At 32.0% G+C, this 25,412-nt stretch overlaps 1 protein-coding gene across 2 annotated transcripts; it reads left to right on the forward strand.

The window, feature by feature from the left end:
• LOC137920388 (tetratricopeptide repeat protein 39B-like) lies at positions 1-25,399 on the forward strand. Of its 2 annotated transcripts, none has more exons than XM_068763720.1 (11): positions 1-61; positions 19,250-19,317; positions 19,653-19,754; positions 20,459-20,630; positions 21,154-21,311; positions 21,809-21,974; positions 22,135-22,298; positions 22,845-23,034; positions 23,276-23,439; positions 24,072-24,191; positions 24,448-25,399. In XM_068763720.1, exons 6-11 carry the CDS (start codon positions 21,879-21,881, stop codon positions 24,533-24,535), a joined length of 822 nt encoding a protein of 273 aa, XP_068619821.1. In that variant the 5' UTR covers positions 1-61; positions 19,250-19,317; positions 19,653-19,754; positions 20,459-20,630; positions 21,154-21,311; positions 21,809-21,878; the 3' UTR covers positions 24,536-25,399. The 2 variants fall into 2 exon arrangements, with proteins under 2 accessions (XP_068619821.1, XP_068619829.1); XM_068763728.1 differs by lacking the exon at positions 1-61 and adding an exon at positions 18,107-18,170.
• The last annotated feature ends 13 nt before the right edge of the window (positions 25,400-25,412 follow it).

Raw genomic sequence — 25,412 nt, forward strand, 5'->3', positions numbered from 1 at the left:
TCGTCTTTGCGCTAAATTGCTTATTCCATGGCTTAATAAAGCTGAAAAGAAATTCAAAACGGTAAGTTCGTTGTTTTAATTTTTTACTTGGTTGTTTTCCGTAAAAATATGTTTTTAATTAATCATTGTTTAACATTGCATTGATCGTTATAGAGTCATCAATTTTTTCACTGCTATGGTTCAATCCAGTTGCAATTTATATGGGCGTTAATATTTTAATAAAAATAATTTGGAATGTGTGAAGAAAAAACAAAATTAAAATGTATATAGTACAGAGAGGAATTTTTCGGAGACAAAATTTTCGGGAAGTATTTAAGAATAAAAGCTAGAAACAGAATAAAATAACTAATATTATTAATAAAATATTCAACTTTAATATGACTCAATTATTAGGTTATATGTGGAATCTTTCTAGTTTAATAATATTTTAATTTGAAGTAATGAGCGACCATTTTAAGTATCGATTTTTTAATCGTATCTAGGTCAAAACATTACTAGCGCAGGCTTATACCCGGGAACTAAAAAGCGCATGTGCAATGCGTCAACAAGGGTGGGGTCCTGTTTAAATATGGCGGCCCTTGATGAATTTTAATACCGTTGATAGGATAAACAAACTTATATAAGGGTGCTAAACTAATTATCACTTTAGTGTTTACTGTCGATGGTTATAAATATTTATTGTTAACTTTTATTTTTGTCATTTTCTTCTTTTTCATACCTTGTTACCAAACATCACCTCTATTCTTTCGCCTTCCCTTTAGAACACTGTGATTTTATTTTTACTTTTGATCTTTATTATACAATTTTTATATTTATTTAAATTATATTTTGTGATAATTATTTTATTATCCTTTGCTATTCTATAACACAATTTTAATTCCGGCTTTTGATAATTTGTTCGCAATATTTACCTCCTTTTCGTTGATCTACGTTTTATTCCTTTTTATTATTGTTCCTATTATACTCCTACATTACTCCAGAAAGATCGTAGCGTTATCATTCTTGGATAACTGGCGAGGCGATATTACTCTCTAATATCTTTTTCCGCCACTGAAACTGGCAATCCAGTTGTTTCGGGCCAATTACTTTTAAATAGAGTTTTGACTAGGCTGAGCTTGTTTAGGGTTTAGAATTTGCAGTTTTTATCATCAACATGTCATCTAAAAGACGGCCATTGCAAGGCATAGATCTCACAAAAAGATACCTACGACGTCTGATATTGCGCTGCCATCCAACCACTTCCTGCGAATTGTTGTCGGTCTCTAGTAGCAGTAGTAGTAGTTCAATCTGTTAAAAATTACTATTTGTCAACAATATTTAAGCGTGTTAATAGGTGCATTAATTTTTAACTTATTAAATATAAAATGATAATAAAGGTTATTTGTAGTTATATGCTAAATTGGACTATGGTTGTGAAAAAGAAAACAATTGACAAATATATATCTGTCTTATATTCCAATGAGTCATTTCGCGTTTATGCTTTAAAATGTTCAGTAATTTTCCGTTAAGCAGGCGCAAGTGAAAAATCGTTTATGATATGTATAAATGGAAACCAGACGTTGTTTTTACAGTTATACAATAAAATTATTATTAAAATAAATTAGATTCAACAAATAATAAACGCCACTAAATAATGGTGTTAGGTTAGGTTCTTTTACCAGAGGTATAGCCTTTGAGAGATATAGCCTCTCTCGAGATGTGCCTTGGTGCATTATTGAGGAACTCCTGCGAGTTCCGTAGATCCAGCGACACCTCGAAAGAAACGATGGACGACCATAGATGGTGTCTTATTAAGTAGAAATCCTACTTAACCTCGTCCTTTCTCCAGAGAGTAGGGTATCATATGTTTATCGAGAAGGTATCCTCTCCGAAACCATAAAAAACATAGATTTGTGATTAATTAGCAACTTTTAACTGCCTAACGGAAAAGTATACAATGTAGATGGTGGTTATATGAAATCTGGGTTCTCTCTATTTTACTAATATGTTATTAGTAAATGTTTAAGATTTGTAAAAGAGTAGATCAACTTTTTCCGGACAGTAAGCTCTTTTAGCGCGCTTTTTGAAATACGAATAATTAATAGATTCGTCTTGTATTATCTCTATGGACTTGAGTAGACGTGATGGGGCAGACCCAAGCAGGTTTAAATTTCATGTATTGTTTACCGAAATTTGTTTAAAATTAAAATATTTTATTATTTACACGTTTCCTTGTTTTTTAATCTTTTTAGAAGATATTAGAACAACAAGTAAAACAACGACAGCAATTCATATTAAAAAATAAACGCTCTGACCTAACATCGCTCTAAGAAACGACGACTCAATGATTTTTCTGCATACTTTTACATATGAACAAAGTCATCTGTCTTTAAAAAAATACTGACAATTGTGAGTCTTTAAAAAAATACTGACAACTGTCCTTAACCAATAAGACACGAAAAATGAAGAATTAAAAAGCATCACATTATCATGTCAAACTATAAACGCTAACTGCAAGGCGTAGCAATGCGTGCAAGCTTTCTATTCGATTATTCGATAGTACACTCCTTAGGTTTTAGTTAGTCTACAGTGTTACTACACTAAAGTAACCTTAAAGAAGATAGCGCACCTTGTGAATTATGTGTTTAATGGAATTAGGCGTTACATTGCCGAAGTCCATCCTAAATAAGAAAAGGACCAATATTTAGCTACTTCCGCACATGCAGTGGTAGTCATGCAACATAGTGCACCGCCCGTCAGCCCGCTGATAAATGCGTATGCACAGAATACGTATGTACAGAGGTACTCTGTGTTTGGCACTAATCGGTGTAACATAACTCCCTGAAGATGCCCCGTGGAGGGGTGAAACACGTGTTGAGTGAATTAACGGTGGCAGTTGTGTAATTCGCATTGCTTGCCGCATACACATTTATCAGCGGGCTGGCGGGCTGCACTTTGTTGCACGACTACCACTGCATGTGTGACAGTGGCTAAATATTGGTCCTTTTCTTACTTAATTATGTGTTTGCCTTTAAGCTATTTCAATGTTTATTAAATAAGCAATTCTTATTTATTTATTCATAACATTATACGCACAGGATTATTTATAGTGACCACTTGTATACGTCATAGTAGGAACACGAGAAGAGCCCAATGTGACAAACTCGAAACAGATAGAAGGTTTCAAAAGGCGCTCTGATCATTTATGTTATTATATATTATTTTATTAGCACAGCGATTTCAAACGGAAAGTTTTATTTTATTACTTGCCCATTTTCTCCATAGAAAATGGATTATTTGTGTTTTAATGAACTCCGTGTGTGTGATTAGGCTTGCTGTACTTGTGCGAAAATTGCGAATAAATTTCATTATTTTTAACTATTTCTATTATATTCCCTGCCATGCGCTCTTGTAGAAGTAATCATGATTTTCGTTGTGTGTGTTAAGCTTCATACTAACCTGACTGACTGGTTGCGTTACGTATTTTAAAATGTGTTGTGATTTGAAGATCACTTAAAATTTTTCATGGAGTAAACAACATCCATTATTAGATTATAGAAATTTTATGTATGTTTAGAAAGTATAAAGATATTTATTTATCGAAGTCAATCGATTGACGCTTACCCCTAAGTTTATGACAAGCGGTTTCTACTGAACATAATTATCAACGGTTCACTTAGTGGGTGGCTTCCCACGCCGCGTCTGCCAGCTTGAGGTTGTCATTCGCGATCCTTGCAGTCCCAATAATTCAGATAATTTTTAAACCGTAATATAATCTTTAAATCGTAATATAATAAATATACAGAGTGATTGGTAATAGGTGTAAAAGCGTCAAAGGTGCGACTGTGTAGCTCATTTGTCAGCAAAAAGCTTCGAAGCTTTTGTTTTTCCATTATTTCCATTCAGCATACTGTGATAAATCTGCAAGATGTTACATTACATATTTTCCTATTGGAACACGACAGATTGATAATTCCTTGTAGTATAAAGCTACAGGGACAGGATATGTAAACAATAATTAATTATAACATTTATTGATTAATTTTGAAAACGTAATTCCTAACAATTTCATCATGTCTTATGATTTCTGTAACCATTGATTTTTAAATAGAGTGTACGATACATTAATTGACAGCAGACATTCACTCGTTCCAAACTTTTACATCTGAATCCAATCGACCTGTAAAAGCAATTAAGTTTTTTAGGTGGCCTTCAACTTAACTACTTTTGTTGTTAACGTAATAGAAAAAACTCAAGTTTCTTGTTATACCGTCTCCACCTCCGCCAGCTCTGCTTGTAATTATATTGTCTTGCAAAACCATCAACTATTCAATTTAATTAAAATTTTTAGCTTTTATTCATAATTATTTTAACACCTAATTTTATTTTGACGTATGTAAATAGAAAAAAAAATTGAATAATTTATATATCTAAGATTAACTTCCTTAAAATTACAAACTTTAAAATATATTTATTCATACTATATTTTAGTTTTTACACTATAAAGCTACCACTATCTCTGAACAGGGCCATAAAAAGCGCGGGGACTGAGGAAAAAGCATAGGCACCACAGCAGCTTTGACGAAGGAATTACGAAATAAAGCAGTCGATAATCTTGATAGCTGCCGTACATACGTACAGCAGCTTTCATAGCATAGTAACCAATATTGGTAACCCAAGTATAGTTTGTACAAACTTCCTGATAATATTATTTTTCAGAAACTGTCGAAACGGTTAAGAAATCAACATTTTGCAACTTTGCGTTTCACTGGCTTCTAAAAGCCATTAAAATGCAAAGTTGGATTGGCTAACTTACCGAAATAGATTTGGGGTAAAAATTAATTTTGTTTTTAACAAAAGCTTCCGACTGCTTTGAAGTTAAGTATAAACAAGTTTGTTTTACGAGTGAATTCGACTTGTGAAATTTCTGCGAAGCCTTTAATGTACATTATAGACCGACCGACGAGCTTGTTAAAGTCTTCGGAAGACGCTGGATGCTGCGTAATTCCAACCAGTCCCACATTTTTAAATGTACGTGGAAGGCCCATGTCATAGAAATTAATAAAATAATTTGCTTAGAAGAATTAATAAATTCGTGAGTAGTTTATTGAGTTGGATAGAGGATGGTAATGGAGCATAAACATATGTAATTCACGATTAAAGTTTTTGTTTTAAAATATTATGAAACTGATTTTATTTTTGATTGTTTATAAAGTAAACTGAAAAATATTTCAATAATTATTTTGTCTAGATTTGTCATTTACACATACCAAAAAATCACTCGCATAAATTATTCGGAGAATGTTTTAATATTATTACTTCATTTCACTAATAAAATGCAAGATTACTTAAAAAAGAAAGGTAAATGTAGTCGTAAATTTGAAATTCACTTTGTTATTGAACTGTAATTTAAATAAAAATTAATATGCTACCGAAACCACTGTACCGTCCGTTAAGTATGCGCTTGATCAGACAGGGGAGTATATCGGCCGCTTTGTTCTGATAGTCAGTCGCCTGTGACGGTGGCGCCCGTGCTTTTATTTCATCGGCCTGCCTTGCCCTGGTTTTCAAATAAGCGGTACAGTGGTTTAAGTGGCACTATAGTAAATGGATACCAGAGTAAATGTCAAAGAGTAGTTGGGCCTCGAGATACCAAGCGCATGTTCTATATCGTGTCGTGTACAGTTTGGGAACCCACCTTATAAATACGACATGAGTTACATGTACTCGATAAATTTCATGAAAAGAGTACAAAATTGTAGAACTAATATTGCTATTAAAAATAGGAGTTGACAGTAGAATAGTGAAAAGGTGGTAATTATTTAAAAAAAAATGAGTGGTCCACCCTAATTAAGCAGTGTGATAGCGGTTTAAAATATATTTTATATCCCATTCTTAGACCTTCTGAATATACATATGATTTTTATAAAAATCGATGAAGCTATTTCAGAAGAGTATGGCACTTATACACTTATTATACACTTTGACTCGATTTTATATATAATAACGTATTAATAATATTTATTATTAATACGTTATTATCGTGGCGATATTTCGGGGAGGTCTAAATCTTGCTGTGTGCGCCTATCTGTTTATATAATGACGAATGATAAATTATATGAGTTCTGTTTGTATTTTTTGTATTTTTTGAATTAGCATATTCTAAGTGCCTTAAAGTAAAATTGTCTGCTAGTACACGGTGCAAGATTAGAAAAAAAGATTCAGGGTCGCGCGTAAACCTCAGGAGTAAAAAGAACAGGTTGCGTGATGCAAGGCGTTTATACAATATTAATGGTATAGCATTACGTCCTTCATAATTTAACTTTATAATATACAGATATTCTGGACATATTTTTGTATTATTTCCCGAATCAGCTTACTAAAATTATCAAAATATTTTCATTCTCTCTCCGGTAACTTCTTCATTCATATTTTTTTCATTAAATTTTAATTTATATGTTTGACCATTTGATAATTTCAATACTTTATTATATTAATATTTGTTTTATATAATTAAATATATTTTATGTTTAATTAATGTAGTTCTTTTCGTATCGTTAAGTTTCTTTTGCCGTATATAGTTATTTATTCCTTATATACAGAGTAGTCAGTTTACTAGTGAATGCTTTAAATTGGTAAATTTATAGATTTTTCGCTGTCAATTAATATACTTTAGACCTTATCCAAAAATCAATAGTTTCAGAAATTGTAATAACGCTACAATAATAAGGTAAGAAAGAGCGTTTTTAAAGTTGGGATTAATACATATTAAAATTAATTATTTTCTAATATCATCCTTTTATTACCTTTTTAAAGGTTTAAAACCTGTAACTACCCATCCTGTATACATATCAGGAGTATGAAAGCTTCTCCCGGGCTACGAGGTGCAATGCGCATGTGCAGTTAGGATCGAATAAACAGTCACGCCCCGTACAATTTGAGAACCAAGTTGGTATATACGGCCGCTCTCGGTTAGAGGTACACGTAAACCCTTATGTGAAATCCACTAAATCGTTTTCATCTTCAATTCGGTAAGACTTTGTTTACGTTTATCTTTTTCATTATAATTTCGATTCACAATGATATCATTTTACATACGTATTTATTTCCACTAATTTTAAAATTCATTTGATTTTTTTAAAAAATTAATACCGTTTTCACTTTTAAACGTTTCTAATGATAATTTTGTGCTAGTTGTATAATATAGTAGTTGCTATGTGATTTGGGTTCTTGATTAAATATCAAGGGTAATAAGGACATTCCCAGGCCGCGAGGCAGAAGGCGCATGTGCAAAATTATTAGGATAGATACAGCGTCACGCCATGGAAATTTTGATAGTTAACTTTGTCATATACGGACGTTAATACGTATACATTTTCGGGTTAATTTCATAAAAATCTCCTTTGGAAAACTAACGAAATATATTCATTCTCAATTCGGTAAGTTGTCATATTTTCACGAATTATTTTTATTCCACTTTTGTTATGTCGAATCATATTATATTACTTGTTTCTTTTAAGTTTCGAAATCTATTTTAAAACAATATCAAATTAACATTAAATATACAACGTGCCTACTTTTATTATTAAATAATACAAGAATTAAACATTTTTCTTTAAATCTTCTTTAATTGTGTATATAGTTATATACATCAGAAATGCTTATAGGTATAAGTCAAAAGTAATTAAGCTGGTTAATACTTAGTCAGAAATGCGTTTACCTGTGTTGAAAAATTGTTTTAGAGAAGAAAAAAGGTTTTCCTCCCTCATTACGTAAAATTCACATGTTTTCATAATTTGAGAACTATTAGACAGAAGTCCATAATTATATATGCCTTAATTTCGAAAAGGCTAGCTTTGGTGTTTTTAATAGAAAATTTATTGTATTAATATTTTTATTGAAATTATCAGTAATGGAATAGTAATAAATAAATTTCTTCACCGTAATATATAATCGTAGACACTAAATAGTTTTTAATAGTTTTTCCAAAGGTTTCCACGAATATATATATATATTATTTAAATATTTAGTTTTTTTAGACATACAATGTATTGAATATTAAAATTTAGAGGTAAATTTTACGTCCTAGGGCAGAGAACAAACATCTAACATGTACAAGAATGTCGTGTTTGGGATCTATATCCTGCCAAACAAAGTATTACTCCGAAATTGTTTGCACGTTTTTTATTTCAATTTTTAAGATTACATACTTTCATAATGTAAACATAATAAACTCCTTTACATTCTTCATAAATTAAGTAATAGAAATTAGCTTGATTTGAAAAAAAAGCTTTTAAATATACATGTACAGTCTAAATGTTCAAGTGTCAAAATAGACATAACAAAAATTGACAGATGGATTGAGCACAGTGCCTCCCTCCATTATAAGGATATTGATTATTGGTTGTATAACTTTTTAGATGTATTTAGTCTTGCCATAAATAATTTTTACGTCACATTTATTATTATTACAACATGTATGTTAAATACTTTAATATAAAACTAAAACAATAAAGCTTATTCGAAGTGGTTTCCATTGGTTGCACTATTTTTACTATTACTTGCATTACCTTAGTTCTTTAAATGTTGAGGCGAGTTTTAAATAGCGGCACGAACTCTATTAAATTTTTCTATAGGAAAATTATTTTCTGCCAATCACATAACATTTTTTAGGGACTTCAAATTATTATGGCGTTTAGAACAAGCCTTACTATCTAAAACTGACCATAAATCATAATCCAAGTCGATTAAGGTCCGGACTAGATAACGGCCAGTCTTCAGGTCTGGGTAAGACCGGAACGTTTGTTTCTGACCAAGATTAGGTGGATTGAATTTTATGACCCGGCGTCGAGTCATGCTGAAAAGAGCATGCATTCTTTGGTATTAAACACGCTGGTGTTAAGGAGCTTAATCACCTTCTAAAGAACGTTATCTTCATATACATTTGCCGATGTTTGGATACCTTTTTTACAAAATTATGACTCAGTCATTCCTTCATATTTAACACCCCATCAAATTATTACTGAATACGGATAATGACCACTTACCATTCTGTTAACTAATTTAGAAGGTATCTTAAGGCTTTCAGCATAAATACAGTTTTATTTTTTAAATTATTGCTTGATTGTAAAAATGTTGTCTACCGTGAATAAAATTTTTTCGTGACTTCCCTTTGCTTACAGCTTAACTTGTTTTCATTTTACCACCCTTTTCTTGTTAAATGATCAGTTAAGAATTGATTAATCCATCTCTTATAGAATACATAGCTACAAGTCCTAAGTCATCTTTAAAAATACGCGTCATGCTTCTATCTTCATCTCTCGTGATAAATTCTTTCCCTTTCTATTTTAATCGCCTTTTTCGTAAACCTCTAATCATAAACTGAGAAGATTTTATTGTACCTATCATTAGCTCGCTAAACAAACATTGGACTAAAATCAAGCATGTGTAGGATTTTAAAAACTGTATTTATTTGGCAACACATAACTATGTAATGCAATCACAGCGATTTGGGTCTCTTTATGACCCTACTTCATTTCAATATCACAAAATATTTTACAATATATTGTCGCAAAAAAGGAATAAACACGAATGAAAATTTTTGAAAATATCGGATTCCAAATACAAAAGTGAACGTGGCAATCCTACACAATTAATGCAAAAAGTGTAAATTACATAAGATTGTATCCCAGGAGTCTAGACTCGCGAACTATTATCACAAGTTTCAGTCCTCTGGCGTTGGGATATCTACTCCTTGTTTGATATTTCAAAGTAATTCATTAGTTTAAATTGTTTCTATGAATCTGTGTACATTCTATAACTTTAAATAGTGCAATTCGGACATAGTCGAATTATCAGCAAAAAGCATTAAAGATTTTATACCTATTCCAATCACCATATATATAAGAGACCACTTCGAAATAGTATTTTATATTAATTCATATTTTTATATTGGAATACGACATGCAACAACTTACGGCAGTAAAAAATCTACCGGCACAGGTAGTAAACAATAATTCATTTTAATATACAGAACCAGAATTTTGAAAACGATATTTTTTACTATATTATCATTGCGTCATTTATTTATTTTTTAAACCATGGTATTTGGATAAGGTGTACCTTACATTAATTGTTAGCAAATGAGCTATACATTTAACAATTCAAAAGATTTACACCTATAACCGATATATAGTACATGGGTATATAATTAAATGTCAGGGGTTAGTTTAACCATTCCCGGGCCGCGAGGTGCAAGGCGCATGTGCAATATCGATGTGACAGAGTACATCGTTCAACTGGGCGTAGTTTGATAACTAACTCAGTATTAAACAGACGTATTGTGTTACATTTATTCTTGAAAATATTGCATAAAAGAAATATTGAAGTATTTCTTTAAGCTTTTCGGTAAGATGATACGCTTTTTCATGATTTATTAATATTATTATTTTAGTTATGTTGTTGCATAATAGTTATTATTATTTTAAAAAAATAATTATGTCTCATAACAAGTTATATGTATTTGTATGTGTTTTGTTATATGTGTTTAATTCTTATCTAAAACTTTCAAAAAGTTTTAAATAAGAATTTACTGCTGTTACACGGTGCATATTTACTTGGTGTAAAAGATTTGAGAATCTGGTCACGGTAACTAAGAGCGCTCGGGTCGCTAGGCGAGCTGTAAGATCCTTTTGCAATATCGATGAGATTGAGTAAACGGCACCTGCATATTTGCCCAATTAACAATGTACACAACATAACAAATGTTCACGGAATCGTGTGTATACAGGAAAAACAATTAAAATATACACAAAACTGTAAAGCAGTTAAACATTTACATTCACGGTACGCGGGGCTATCGGTTAAGTCGGAATGGCAATGAATGGATTGCAAATATGAGTCCGGCAGTTGTTACGAGCCTAGCGATCGCCGCAACTGCCATTTAAACAAAAGACTCCCATATCTGTTACTTTTAAAATACCACGCATTCTATACTACTTAGAAATTTTCGTGAAAAATATCAGGAGGATAAAAAATCTTCTTAAAACTAACTTTATGCTAGCTTTCTCATCAAACATTTTTTTTTTTATCAATTTATCTCTTTCACGTGTCAATATCCTAAAATAATAAAATTGTAATATTCTGCATTGGTACGTATAGTTAGAACAAAGGATGATTGATCCCTCTTAAATGTCAGAGGTAAAATTGTTTCATCCGGGCCACGAGGTTCAAAGCGCATGTGCGACACGACGTCCTGCCACGTGTAATTTGTGGACCGACTATGGTTTAGACATACGACTTTGCTTAAACGAGTTCATTTCGCAGAAAAGTGCATAGGAAAACTATCGGGGCTCCAGTAGTATACATTTTTTATTTAAATATTTTTATTTCAGTCACATCGCTCAATATAAAAATCCGACTTGTATTTATGTTAACTCAGATTGATTTTTATTTTCAACTGCAATTATTATTTCAACATAAATCCATTTGTTTTTGTAAATAAATCGTTTGGTAATTTATCAAAACACTTAACTATTTAATTTTTTGCTGGTTATCGATAAAATATAAAAACGAAATAAAAATCTGTCGTTCTGAACTGTAATAACTTTTTTTTATTAATTTATTTATTTCCGTTTTTTATAAATTTTGTGATTATACATTCTCTAAGTACAAACAAAGTGGTGTAGAGACAGTGTGGAGGTGACCGAAAGTTATAAAAAAGTTGATTGGTTATGCAAATTTTTGTGTATAAATTCATATACTACGTACGAGTATATACATTTATACATAATAGGTATTAGATAGTTATGACGATTCGCCCGCCAACAGGTCTCGAACCTCCTTTTTTAACCATTTACCGATTTGCTGACTCTCTAATGTTAAGGGAAAATCCATTTCAAAGCAGACTTTAGAAGAGGAAGGAAGAATGAACAAAGTCTGATCTGTGCAAAGGACAAAGCAATAAAGGATTTTAAATCGCAATAAAAAATTACGATAGATGGGAAAGTGAAGTGTTAGAGAAGTAATGAACAGAGAGTAGTAACATTTGAGATTCTATCAACGAACTTAGACGTGGTCGTTTTTCCCCAAGTTAAAAACGAATTGACTGTTTATTAAGAAGATCTACATTCAGTTCGAAACAGCTCACATCGGCTTAATAATCAATATAATTTGAATTTATCAAAAGTTTTACTAACTAACAAGTACACGTTTAATTTCTCAAATATTTTCTTGATTTACCACACTGGTTTGAAAAAAATGAAAAATAAATAATAATATTTTTAGACAGAGGTCTTCAGGTTCTTAATCAAATATAGCTTGGGGGTCACACATAGTTTCAATTTCATCATCTTCACTATATGTTCTATATTAATGAAGTTATCTGTAATTACTTACTATTTTTGTATCATAATAAAAAAATGTATCTACAAAAAAACTTATAACATTTTGTTTCGGCTGTTACATAATTAAACTAAAGGAAAGGGAGATTTTATTTAAATATCAGAAATGACTACGCCCCGCCTGGGGTCAAGGTGCAAGACGCATGTGCATTATCGACGCGATAACAGGTCGATATCCTGTACTGTTTACGTTTATCTTTGTTACATTATTTATTAAGTAAATGAATTTCCTTAGTCGAAGTATACGCTTTCGTTAAAGATAAACCTTAAAAAACTAATGAAGCGTTTAGGCAAAGTATTTCTTATCTATTTAAGCCCACTATCTATTTACAAACATGTACTTATTTTACTTTAACACTATCGGTTTTGCAATTGGAAAAGTGAACTAAATATATATATATATATATATTTTTTTTCTATTAGGCTTTCCTAAACATCTTCGAAACGTCAAAGCATTGATGATATCTATAAATATGTTGATACATAGTATGGCCTCAAATATCTTTATATATTATTGCCAAGTTGAGAACGTTTATTCTACAGAGAAGAACCCGATAATTACCATTATTACTTAGAATTTATGTGACATTGTTTTATTTAAAAGCAATTTCAAAATACTATTTTAGCCCGTCTTTCTAATCTATTAATATTGAGTTTTTTAACACTGTTAACGGAGTAATATCATGATAGCTTCATGATACTTTTAGTTATTGCATCTCTGTTTAGGTAACACCTTGCTCACTTTAATGACCTCGCTGTACATACATGTCTTTTACTATAAAAATAGCACATAATTTTATATCACTGTCAGTATTTTAATTTTGGTTATTTAACGTTCACGGCATGTCATGAATTGTTTATCGTTGTTTTTAGGAATGCATATACTCATATTTGATGGCCTTTTATTATTCATTAGTACATAGGTATCCAAGTAAATGTCAGAGATAATTATATATTACTTGCGAATCGCGTTTGCAATATACAGCACAGCCTAAGGTAGTACCTTTTTTTTGAAAATGGTCCCCGCTGTTCGAGGCCTTTCGTATTTTCCCTATCCTGGGTACTCAAGGATAACACGTAAAGCAGTATCGCTTGCACAGTTTCAGAATCCATTTGTTATAAAGGATGATTGTTTGTAGATGTAAAAGCTTTAAAGTTATGAATGTGTAGCTCATTTGATGTCAATTAACGTATGGTACCCATTATCCAAAAACTAATGGTTACAGAAATAATAAATAAAATAACGACAACAAAGTTTAAAAATTCGGTTTATTACATTTTACAATTAATTAATAATTATTATCTGTTCCTGCAGACTGCGCTGCAGTTATTGGCCTGTTGCATTCCAATAAAAAAATAAATTAAGATATTTACATCTTCAGAATGATTACTTTATACAGGTTGGATAGAAATAGGTGTAAAATTTTTTGATGAAAAATGAGCTATATATTCACCTATTTAAAGCTTTTCCATCTTTAACCTATCAACCTGTATATTTTTTTTTATTTTAGAAGCGAGAAGCGAAAATTTGTAAAAGAAATAGATTCAGAAAATAATCGAAGTTTTGCTTCTGTGATCACGTAAAATGTTCACGTGGGCTCACGACACGCAATCTAACTAATATTTTACGGCTAAAAATTTGTACATACTTACCTCTTTGCTTATTATATATTTAAGTTATATATTCTTAGTTCTTTTAGCCGATTTCAATTATCTTCTACAATTATATGTTTTTGAATTCGGGTATGTCACTGTTTTTATTTAAAAGTTTTATTGCAACGTTTCGAATTAAGATTATTGTACAGTGTACTGTACGTATGAACAAAGAATTTGGTGTTCTGGTTAAATGTCAGGAGTATGTAGGCTAGGCCCAGGTCGCGAGGTGCAAAGCGCATGTGCAATATTGATTCGATAGAGAACATCGTCACGCCCGACACAGTTTTAGATCGTGCTTTGTATTATACGGACGTAATCAGTTAAATAAAATCGTCAATTTATTAGATAATTACTTTTATAAAACTATAGGATCCTTCTTATTCTTGACTCGGTAAGATGCCATACGTTTTATTGTGTACATACTTCAGGTAACTTGTGTATTTATGTTCAATGTGCGTAAATTTTCAAACACGTAAATTCTTTTGTATACATTTAATATAAAGTCTTATTTATTTATAAATGTTCTTTATTATATATGTTAGAAAACAAATGCATAGATGCATTTATTATGTATCACTAAAATAGTACAATGAGCGGTCATATCACTCAGGGCAATATTGGTAGTCAACTTGTACATTTATTAACATATGCTAACAATAAATATGCAATAGCATATAAGCAGTATATAATAAAAACAAATTTGAATACCGCAAATATAACAAGGAATGATTGGTCTCAATCAAAATCTAAATGTCAAAGGTAAGGGCCATGCCCGGGCCGTGAGGTGCAAGGCGCATGTGCAATGTCGCTGGGATAAGGAATCGTGTCCTGTCGCATATAGTTTGAGAACTAACTCTGTGTAACGCGAACGTGCTCAGTTATTAGCATTCATATTTATGGAAACTGCATAAGAAAACAATTGAAGGCTACACATATTCGAATCGGTAAGATGTGTAGCATTCTTTATTTATTTATATTTTTAGTTTAATTTACGTCTCTCTTTGTTTTTAATTTGTATTTATTTTATTATAACTTTATTTATTTTAATTATAATTTTTTTTGTTCCTTTACAAAACACTCCGTAGTTTTTTCAAATGTTTAATTTCTTACTGTCTATCGTCATGACATGCAAAATTTAAAAAAATCGATCGATTTAAATACTTCAATTTCTTTTTTTATATTTCAAACTTATCAAAGCTTACTAGGTCACTTTAACGTATGGAATAATAGAATAGAACTTGTAATAACTTTAACCCTCTCGGGCCGCGAAGCGCTAATCTCGCACAGTTTAAAAACCTGCTTCCTATTAAAAAAAAGTTTTCAGTTATATACGACATTATTTAGTAAACAAGTACTGTGATACTTTTATGTATATAAGTCGGGATGCCGTCGATTGGTCAGTAGTTTTTATTTTGAATCAATTCAGACCCCGCCCGGTCGTAGTTCATTGTCAGGTATAATTATATCCCTCCCGGGTCGCGGACTGCATGGCGCATGTGCAACATCGACACTGTCGAGAATAATACCACCATGCGTATTGAGAGCTAGTTCCACATCAATATTTTTAGCTTATTAAAGTTTATAAGTAAAGAAATCACATTATATAATTGTATATACGTCGAACATTTTAATTTATTATTCACATACGTTTAAATTGATAGGTTTAAATTTATTTATGAGCTGCTGTCATTTTAAACGCGTTCGAAATAGATTTAGTTTTACGAAAATTTGGTAACAAGTTTCTTATCTATTTATTAAATTATTATAATAACCTTTAGTTTATCTAACTTTTATAAAAATAAAATTTACTTTCCTTTTCATTAATGGTATCTCTTGTTTTAAGAGATGAATAAAATAATGCAATAATTTAATTAATATGAAGAAAATTAAAGTAAATTTAACATAATAAAAAAAATAATTTTATCGTCATCTTTGGTTATTTAGGATAGTTATTGCTAATGGTTATGTTATTATTACAATATCGTTACATATTTTATTTATTCATTTATTTATTTACGCTTTTTTCCAACTAATATAAAGGCACACTTAGACCCTTAAGATATTTTCTACCGGTCAACCCAATGTACTATGATAACCAAAACCAAAATCTTCGATAGGTTGGGAATCTATTCCCACGCTATCGCAGATTTTCATGCAAAGAAATATCTAACGAGACATCTCCTGAAACGGGAGCCATAATTAAACCAAAGGTAGAACAGAGTTACAATTATCCCAGCATATTAATCAATTCGTAACATGTTTGTTGCAAAATGGCGTATTTAAATTGCAAAATCAATATCAATGCAAGCTAGGGGTGGAGCGATAGATAATGTTAAGAAGCGGGTGGCGCCCTTGAGTTGCAACACGCATGTGCAATGAACGACCGTTTAAAGGAAGAGGGGAGTTATTCTGTAATGGTCGATAATAAAATTTAGTCTGATATTACATTAAAGGTCCTACCCCTATATTTGCGTATAATTTGTTACTATTATCACGCCCATATTGACTTTTATGTAAAAATACATTTCAAGTTTTAATTCAATATCACATTTATTTTTTATTATTAGCAGTTTCTATATAACATGACTATATAATATAAAAAGAGTATTAAAAGCTTTTGCGTCTTTATTCAATAAACCATTATAAAGTAGTCACTCTGAAATAAGAATATTTTTCTATTGGAATACGGCAGCCTAATAACTTTTGGCGCTACAAAGTCTGCAGGGATGGTTATTTAACAATAATTAATTTTAAATATATAGTGATTCGAATTTTACGCATACTATTTCTCACTATGTTATCATTACGTTGTTAAAGAATGTACGGTTAATTAACTGGCGATAATCTGTACATTGACTCCTTTATAGCTTTTACATATATAACCAATCACTGGCTATGAAAGATTTCCACCTGCGTACTATACGGTATCTCTGCAACCATGAGGCTCAGAGACTTGATATTCAGTAAAGATATTTCCTTCAATGAGTACAGGTCAACTAAGAAATCTAATACTTTTACGAATTTCGACCTGCAAAGGGGTTGGGAGGGCGTATTTAAATAAAATGCATAATTGTGTCATATTAAAATGCGTAAACAATGTATATAACTATATGTACAGGCATTCATATTTTAAGTTTATACTTCTAAATATAAATATTAACGCCCATATTTGATTTAATACCCGGTGACAGATGTTAGAGTAAGTACGCGTACTTATGGCTAGGTGACTTAATTCGCCCGCTTGTTAACTTAAGTGCGCGTACTTTAAAATCGCCGAGCAAATTCGAAAACATCAACATCAGTCACCGATAGAGATAGGACAACTTAGTCATGCTAAGCTTAACACGTTTAATTTATACTAATGATTCTATTTATTAATCAATGCTAGAATTAGCTTTAATTATATAAATGAAAATGTACAGTCGTTTACAGTTGATATTGTCCTTTTATAAAATAATTTATATATGTACTATCACCGTGCACAGCATAGTTCAACTTCAAATGTTTTAATAAAGTGTACTGCACACGACTGTTCATGTTCTTTTCCTAACCTATACAGATATAGTTACCGTTAGTTTTCTAATGTTATTCGATTGTACAACCCGGTCGGATTAACTAGACAATTCGCCCAAAATTGCTCGCTATCCGCAGCTCGCTTTTAGACCCGCTTTTACCTTCGTAGATGTGTGAAAAATTAGTGCATGTACGAGAGCGAGATGTAGAATTAACTCGACCGGGTCGTAGCTCATTCATGTTTCGAATCAACGTTATCGTTTATTTTGTTGTCATCTTACGACACGTTTGATTTATTTAGATTATAAATAATACCTCTCGCTTTTAATTGTGAAATATCAAAAAATAGCGCGATGCATTGGCAATCAATAACGCTCCTTCAGAGAGAGAAGGGGTGTAGATTGTTAAAAGGTTGGATGTAATTAGGTCACGCCCGGGCTGCGAGGTGCAAGACGCATGTACAATATTGGCTGAGTCGGGCGCAGTCACCCGCCCTGCACAGTTTGACAGCCTGCTCTGTCTCCCAGAGACGTTCGCTAATCGTTCGCTGTTCTGTTGCCGTGTATTCTAAACTAAAAATGTTTACAAGAGAACCATAAAGAATGTTGCATACGCAATTTGGTAAGACTTCATTGATTTCATGTTTTCTATTACTGTATTAATGTCTTCAATCAGACTATCCTATACATGAATTATTTTTTTGTGTATGGATTGTATTCTTTTTTATATTCAATATAATTTATGTACCTAAGTACATGTCCTTTAAATGATAGGTCTTTTTATTTTATTATGAGATAATCGCTTCTGTTAGTCATCTCAATATCATTTTGCACTTTTTACACTTATATTTTTAAACGCTTGCTTATTTATAGAATAAATTAGAATACGGGTTAGTTATTATCAGTTTAGATCGTTGTATCATTTAGGCACATTCTTTGAATTTCAAGTTTTAACAAATTTATTTTATATTTGACATATAGATTTCTAAATTCCTGGTAATCTGTAATCCCAAATCAATAGAATAAATTGTTGACGACGCAAGGTTACATATTCATTATGGTAATGAAGTATTAAATAATTAAAATCTTGAAATTACAAGCCGCTTGCTTTAATTAATGTAAGTAATCCATGTTTACTTAAAATATTTTTAGAGAACTATGTTTTTGAAAATTCTGTAACGGCTGACTGATTTAAATTTTACTTACTGTCCTACAGACCAAATGAATCGGCTGTAGAAATACGTAACAGTTCCTTTGAACTATAGCATTATTAGCGTGCATCTATTATAATTAAAGGTGTTAGATAAACACTTGCACTCATTATGTTAGTTTATTATTAACACTTGATTATGAAAAACAGAAAAAAAATTCACAAACACTCCATATTATGAAATAAAGAGCTTTACTTTGCGTCGTCGTTATTAATTTTTCAAGTTTTAAGACCAAATAATAATATAGATCTATCATCAAACTTGGAAGAAGAATCTAAAAGGCTTGTGAACGCGAAATCTGGAATAACTAAGCATTTTCTAATAACACTGCTTTCGATAATAATTATAATCGTAATAATAAAATACAAATTATATATATGGCTTTTTTACTGTGCTACTTTCTTATATTTGAGTACAAAAATTTAAGATGTCCTATAATCTCTAGGAATACAATAACTTGAATGTTTATATTGTCATGTTTCATTCGTAGGTGGTGAAGAGAAACTTAAGCTGTCATTAATTATACCAAGGAAATCGCATATACCATTCCTCTGCAGGGTGAGAACCTTATTTTAATACTGTACAGTATTATTTAATAATATTATACAATAAACTAAGAAATAATTATCGTTTTAAATCGTTTTTGATAGGAAGCTAACATAAACCCGAAATAACCTGTTTTAATTATATATAATGTCTTCAAGTGACGTTCACGGTCTTCATGAAGATTAAGTAAAAGGAAACGTCAAACAAGGTCACTGTGCATCGCTTCTACATGTCTGTTTTGGGACTTGAAATTCAGATTAAAATATATATATTCAAAAACTTAGTATCTATTTCTTTTGAAATATAGTATTGAGAATGTGTTTACAATACTAAGAATTTTTGCACAGGGTCAATATGGATCTACCAGTAGCCCTGGAAGACTGCCGTCTTGCGCTCAGCAAATTCTTCACCGACGACCTGGAGAGCGCACTGATAGTTATGAATGCTTGGTTAGTTGCAGATGAATTTATAAAAATCACTGAAATACTGGAAACAGAGCTAGTAAAATTATTTCAACTTTTTTAAAGGAGGAACTAACATGTGTCATTTATGGTTCAATTCTGTAATCATTATATGTGTCATCATTTCAAACGCAGGACTTCCACTGATCATTAGCTTTTTCCATAAATTTCCAATAGAATCGGTTGGATGCGGCTTGCATCCAGCGTCTTACAACGATCTTAACACCTAAGGTTACCTGTCCACTTTGTGGGTGGATGTTATACTCTTCCTACCTCTTTGGCCTCTGATTAATGCTTGCCCATTACCACTTAAACTTCAGTTACCTTGTGACAATTTTTCCAACACGAAAGAAAAATATGAATATGAATTTATCGTATATTACGCTTTTATATTTAACTTAATATTTCTAAACAATTTCGTCTTGTATGTATTTATACAACAAAATAAAACTTGCTCCAAGGCGCTTTAATATTAGATATATTTTTTTAAGTATTTATCTTCATCATAGACGCCCTCTGTAAAGGATAGGCCTTTCGCAAAGATCGCTACGATGCCTGGTCTTGCTCTGCCCGTATCCAGTGAAATCACGCGACTTTGCCTAGGTCGTCTGTTCATCTAGTACTTTGAAGTACAACGGGTAGGACTTTTAATTATTATACGTTTGCAAATGCTTCTGTTCTTATAACTGCAGGGTGCACACAGCGCACTACCACACTTTGAACTCCTGTCGATACAACTACCACCCTCCAATAATCCCGATACCTCTGCACGACGCCGAAATGCTGATAACTCGGCTGAGGCAGATTCGCGCGATGTACAACCAGCAAACCCAGTACGCCGCCATGGGGAGCGCGTCAGAGGCAGTTAAGTTTATACTCGATTAATTATAAGAGGAAATTTTTCATTTTTAAATTTTATATGTATAATAAAACCCTCTATAAATTTACCAGATTTATTTTTACGCTGAATCTACACAAGAATATTGACTAAACGTGTAAAAGTTTTAAATTGGTGAATGTAAATCCATCAAAAGTTTCAGAAACAAGAAACAACATTTTGATAATGTAATTAGAATAACTACACAATAAAATTAATATTTGCAGACTTCGTACAATATTAAGTATATAATATTCACCTGTCGCATTACAATTGAAAAATATTTATAAATTATCGCTTTATAGGGGTAGATTGAAAACAGGTGTGAATGATTTAAAATTTTTTTATCACAAATGAGCTATATATACATTTAAATAATTAAATAAAAATTGAATCATGAATATTGTTAGAAATGTTTTTACTAGATGAGGAAAAGTCACGTATGGGTCATTTTTGTAGGCGAATATGCAAGCCTCGTACGTAACTCTACCGTCTCTATAATTTTTTCAGATAAACTTCCAAACTATGTCGGATGCGCAAGCGGATCTGGAGCTATGCTGCGCTTAGTCCGAACTCCTGCAGGCGGTCAAGACTCTGCAAGACGGCGCAGATCTGACCGAGTTCCTGCGAGCAACGGTTAAAGTTAATCGTTGCCATTCTACTTATAAGTAAGTTAGCTACTTAAAACTATTCCTACTCAAAAATTTATTTTATTATTATTGTTGGCACGATCTACTCAAATTGACCTCAAAGTATATTTAAAGCTGATAGAAATATAGTTTAACATTTCTCATCCTTTTCGAACTGCTGACTCATAACTACATTTGGATCAGTAGAATGAATTGACACTTATTATTCCGATGTATAACTATTTTTTTTTGCAATTTTTGTTTAGCAAAAAGTACACCTTTAACTACATACGGTCAATTTTATTTTAGTCTGTGTGTGAATTAAATAGCTCATTTCATTTAAGTTATTGTAATCACATGTTACCACGTTGCATGTCACATGCGAGGAAAATTAAGATTTTTGTGGAATTCCGTTTTACTATAATAAAGGTAATAAAAATAAAAACGATTATTTTTGGACTAACTGACTATTTAATATAAATATATCACATTCTGTATTACTCAACTTTAATAAAGTCATTGCTGTTGTTCCCCAGGAGATGCTCTGATATTCTGGAAAAGAAAAAATTTGATACGGAAGACTCCAAGGAGCTCTTCCGCAAAGGAATGGATGAAAGCCTCGGTACCTTCAGCGCCCTGGTCAACACGATGCATCAACGCTTTCATGAACTCATCGATTCAACTCCTTTCAAAGGAAAACATGTAACGAATGTATTATATTTAATTCACGCATTCTGGGTTACGAGTTTCAACAGTTTCAATTTTTTTTTGGAATATAATTATATTTAGAATCAGAAATTTATTTAATTAAAAATTTGTGGATAATCTACAATACGTTTTACATATATATTTGTTTGTATAGACTCATCCGCCGACTGCATCAATCACGTTATCACCACCACGGCTCAAGTTGCTTAGAGAGCGTTGCGCTCTTTCCGCTGCCACATACCGCCACACAAGTAGCATCACTTATTTGGTGAAGCTACTCCCAGAATTCTGTCCGTGGGAATTAATGTGGGCTAACGGGTAAGATTTCTTTGTCTACTTCTTGCTTACCTATAATTAGGATTGAAGGTCGAAGGCACTAATAGATCATTATATTTTTTACTTACGTAATTATTAATTGTCATGATTGTTATTATTATCATTTCAGCCATAGGATTTCTGCTGTATGTCTAGCCAGGCCTTTCCCATAAAATTCCCATAGGTTCGGATGAAAGCAGCCTGCATTTAGCGTCTTCTAATAACCTTCAAATGGTCATCAGTTCATCTTGCTTGGTCTCCACTCCAGAATCTTATGATCCCAACGGGAGATAATTATAGTGATAAGATATTAGTACAGAAAATTGTCAAATTTGTGGTTAAGGCTATGGCTTATTTAAGCTAACTTATTAAACTAACTTAGCTTAATGTTGCTTTCATTAATGAAGACTTTAATTAATGATTAGATTCTGTCATTATTGTTATTAGTAACCAACTTCGATCATCTTGGCTGGAATAACTTATCTTAGCATTTACAACATACAATAATACATTTATTTCAGGTTTTATTAATTCGTTAATTTTTTTCAGTTCCGTGCCGCTTTTCGGGCAAAGAATTGCCGGGAGATCGATGGTTTCAAAGAAAAAAGTCATCGATGGGAACACGTTTTTTGAGATCTCTAGCTGCCGCCTGCTTTTGCCAGCTGTGGAGCTTCTTAGCCTTTGGAACGTAGCTGCAGCTATTTCTAAAGACCCCCGCACTTCCCAGTGCTTGTTAAAGGTGCAGTGTTCTTAGTATTATTACGATGTTCCCTTTGCTGGTATTCAAGTTTCTTGGAGAAAGGTTACAGTGTTGGTATTCATCTCGCTGGATCTTTGTGGCGAGGTATGCCACAAACTTATGCCACAATACTAAGCGACCACAGCTCAACATTCTTGTTTATTTGTTACTTCTTTGTGAACGTCATCTTCTTTACTAACTTTTCATTAATGTTCATAATATGTTTGTTGTGCTTTTGTAGCTAGTGGAAAATACTAGTGGACGTCTCGAAAACGACAAAGGGCGCCACTGGAGCTGCTGCCAAGATACTGATTACAGGATCTACATTTCGTACATCTACGGCTGCGCTCTTGCTGGCGTCGGACTACCGCGCATGGCCGTGGACCCGTTACGCCATGTTTCCAAGTGAGCCGTGACTTGATCTATAGAAACCATATGTATACATGAGATAATTATTAATTAAATTTAAATAAAGGTATTATAGAGGCAGTAGAATGCGCGAAGCAGGGATAAATGCGAATGCTGTTGACATTTTAATTTCCATTAGATGACTTACGAAACTGGAACATGGTCTCTCGTGGTCTCCCTCACTTCAGACTTGACTGGGAAGCTCACGGTCGCTCAACAAGGTTTGGCGAGGACCAGACTCGGGATTTATATACAAGATCCTCAAGTAACTTACATAGCCCCGCGTAAAAGCTAGTTGATGTGGCAGTGAGCAGGTCATATAGTACGCAGAACTAACAGCCACTACGGCCTTAAGATCCGTGAGTCGAGACCCCAGACCAAACGAAGCGCGTCTTTTAGACGACTTTTTTTGAAGTCGTTGGATGCAGGCTTCTTTTAATCAAACTTATTGGAAAACAATAGTCTGAAAATATCCAGTAATGGACGTCATACAAATTAATTTGAAATGATGATAAATAAATCAATTTCGCATTCGAGCTATTAACAGAACCACTATTCTATACCTATGTTTTTACAAATTATGGTATAAGTTTTGTATGAAACATGTTTTACGTTTTTTCATTTTATAGATCTAAGAAGAACATCAAAGAGGACCATTTTCTGGTACCATATGCTCTTATTGAATTAGCTATGTGTCACCACATAATCGGCCATAAGGATCTCGCTAGGCGCACCTTGAAAATTGCAAGGTAAATATTTATTTTACGTTTAATACTAAATGATTTTCAAGATTTCTAGAGTTTAGTTAAGTCATCATTGATGATATTTTGGTTAGTTGGTCTCTCTATAACACTTGAACAATAGCAATAGTCTAAAGTAACTCTAGACAATCTTGTAGACGGGTTATGTATCCACTCAAATAAAAATCCACATAATTAACATTGCAGCTATAAGACAATAAATAGAAAAAGTTTTTATACTCATACCATTTATCTTCGTCTTCAGGAAGCGTTACTTCAACTTCTCACCGGAGTTCCGTATCCTACTCCGCATGTACTCCAGGATTATGAACGGGGTCTCCATTTATAATTAGCTTTTAAATTTAAAATTTCATTGCGTATATAAGTGAAGTTACGCGAGTGTTTAATTAGCCGTCTCTGGACTTTAAGCCAGTAATTAAACGAACTCCGTGACATTAGTAGATGCTTTTTAAATGTAACGCTTTATGTATTATTAAATATTGGTGTTTAATATTTAAGTATAATCAAACAAACATAAGTAGATCGTGTCATCGATGTATAATAATTAGTAAAACTGTCTATAGGTTGGTCTATCATTTCGGTAACCAGCTGAATATAACTTGTAGCTTTTAATTATTTAAATAACATTGTTTGCTTTTTAAAACTGGACATTATATTGTTTATTATAGTAGTTAAAGCGATTATGAAATGTATTAACGTTATTTTTTGATTCCGAACGCAAGCTAGTTTGTCTGCTTACTGGGCACTCACGTTGGCACGAGATCCATTCTGATGATAAGTAACCACAATTTTTTTTATAAATCTCCCTATTCTTCTATTTCTATTTAGACGTAATGTTACGTCCCTATTTATTATTGGCCTATTTCATTGCCTCTTAATAATCTGTACTCTATTTACAATCTTTTCATACTTTCTTTTTTTCGTGTTACGATGCTAAACATCTAAAACACAACTAGTATTGTTTTTTTTTAGTAGAGGATTAAAAAGAGATAGTGAGTGTGAAGGTAGCAGGGATGGACTTGAATTTAATATCATTGGATGAAATGCAGAGCTTGTAAGATTAAACTTAACCCTTAATGTTAGAAATGTAGAACTAAAAACATAAATATTTTAAGTGAGTAGGTAAATGTAAACCTAAAAACTATTCAAAATATTTGTCATCTAAATGTAGTAGATATCGATGTGAATATTTTAATCTGAAATAAACGT

This window comes from Battus philenor, unplaced genomic scaffold (assembly GCF_028537555.1).
Source record: "Battus philenor isolate CCGP_79_NKW_IND1 unplaced genomic scaffold, ilBatPhil1.0.hap1 SCAF_1, whole genome shotgun sequence".
Classification (NCBI taxonomy): Eukaryota; Metazoa; Arthropoda; class Insecta; order Lepidoptera; family Papilionidae; genus Battus; species Battus philenor.

Coding starts and splice junctions, on each gene's coding strand:
- LOC137920388 (XM_068763720.1), top strand. CDS start 21,879: ATGGATGAAAGCCTCGGTACCTTCAGCGCCCTGGTCAACACGATGCAT. Junction 22,299..22,844: donor GAATTAATGTGGGCTAACGG/GTAAGATTTCTT, acceptor AATTTTTTTCAG/TTCCGTGCCGCTTTTCGGGC. Junction 23,035..23,275: donor CTTCCCAGTGCTTGTTAAAG/GTGCAGTGTTCT, acceptor GTGCTTTTGTAG/CTAGTGGAAAATACTAGTGG.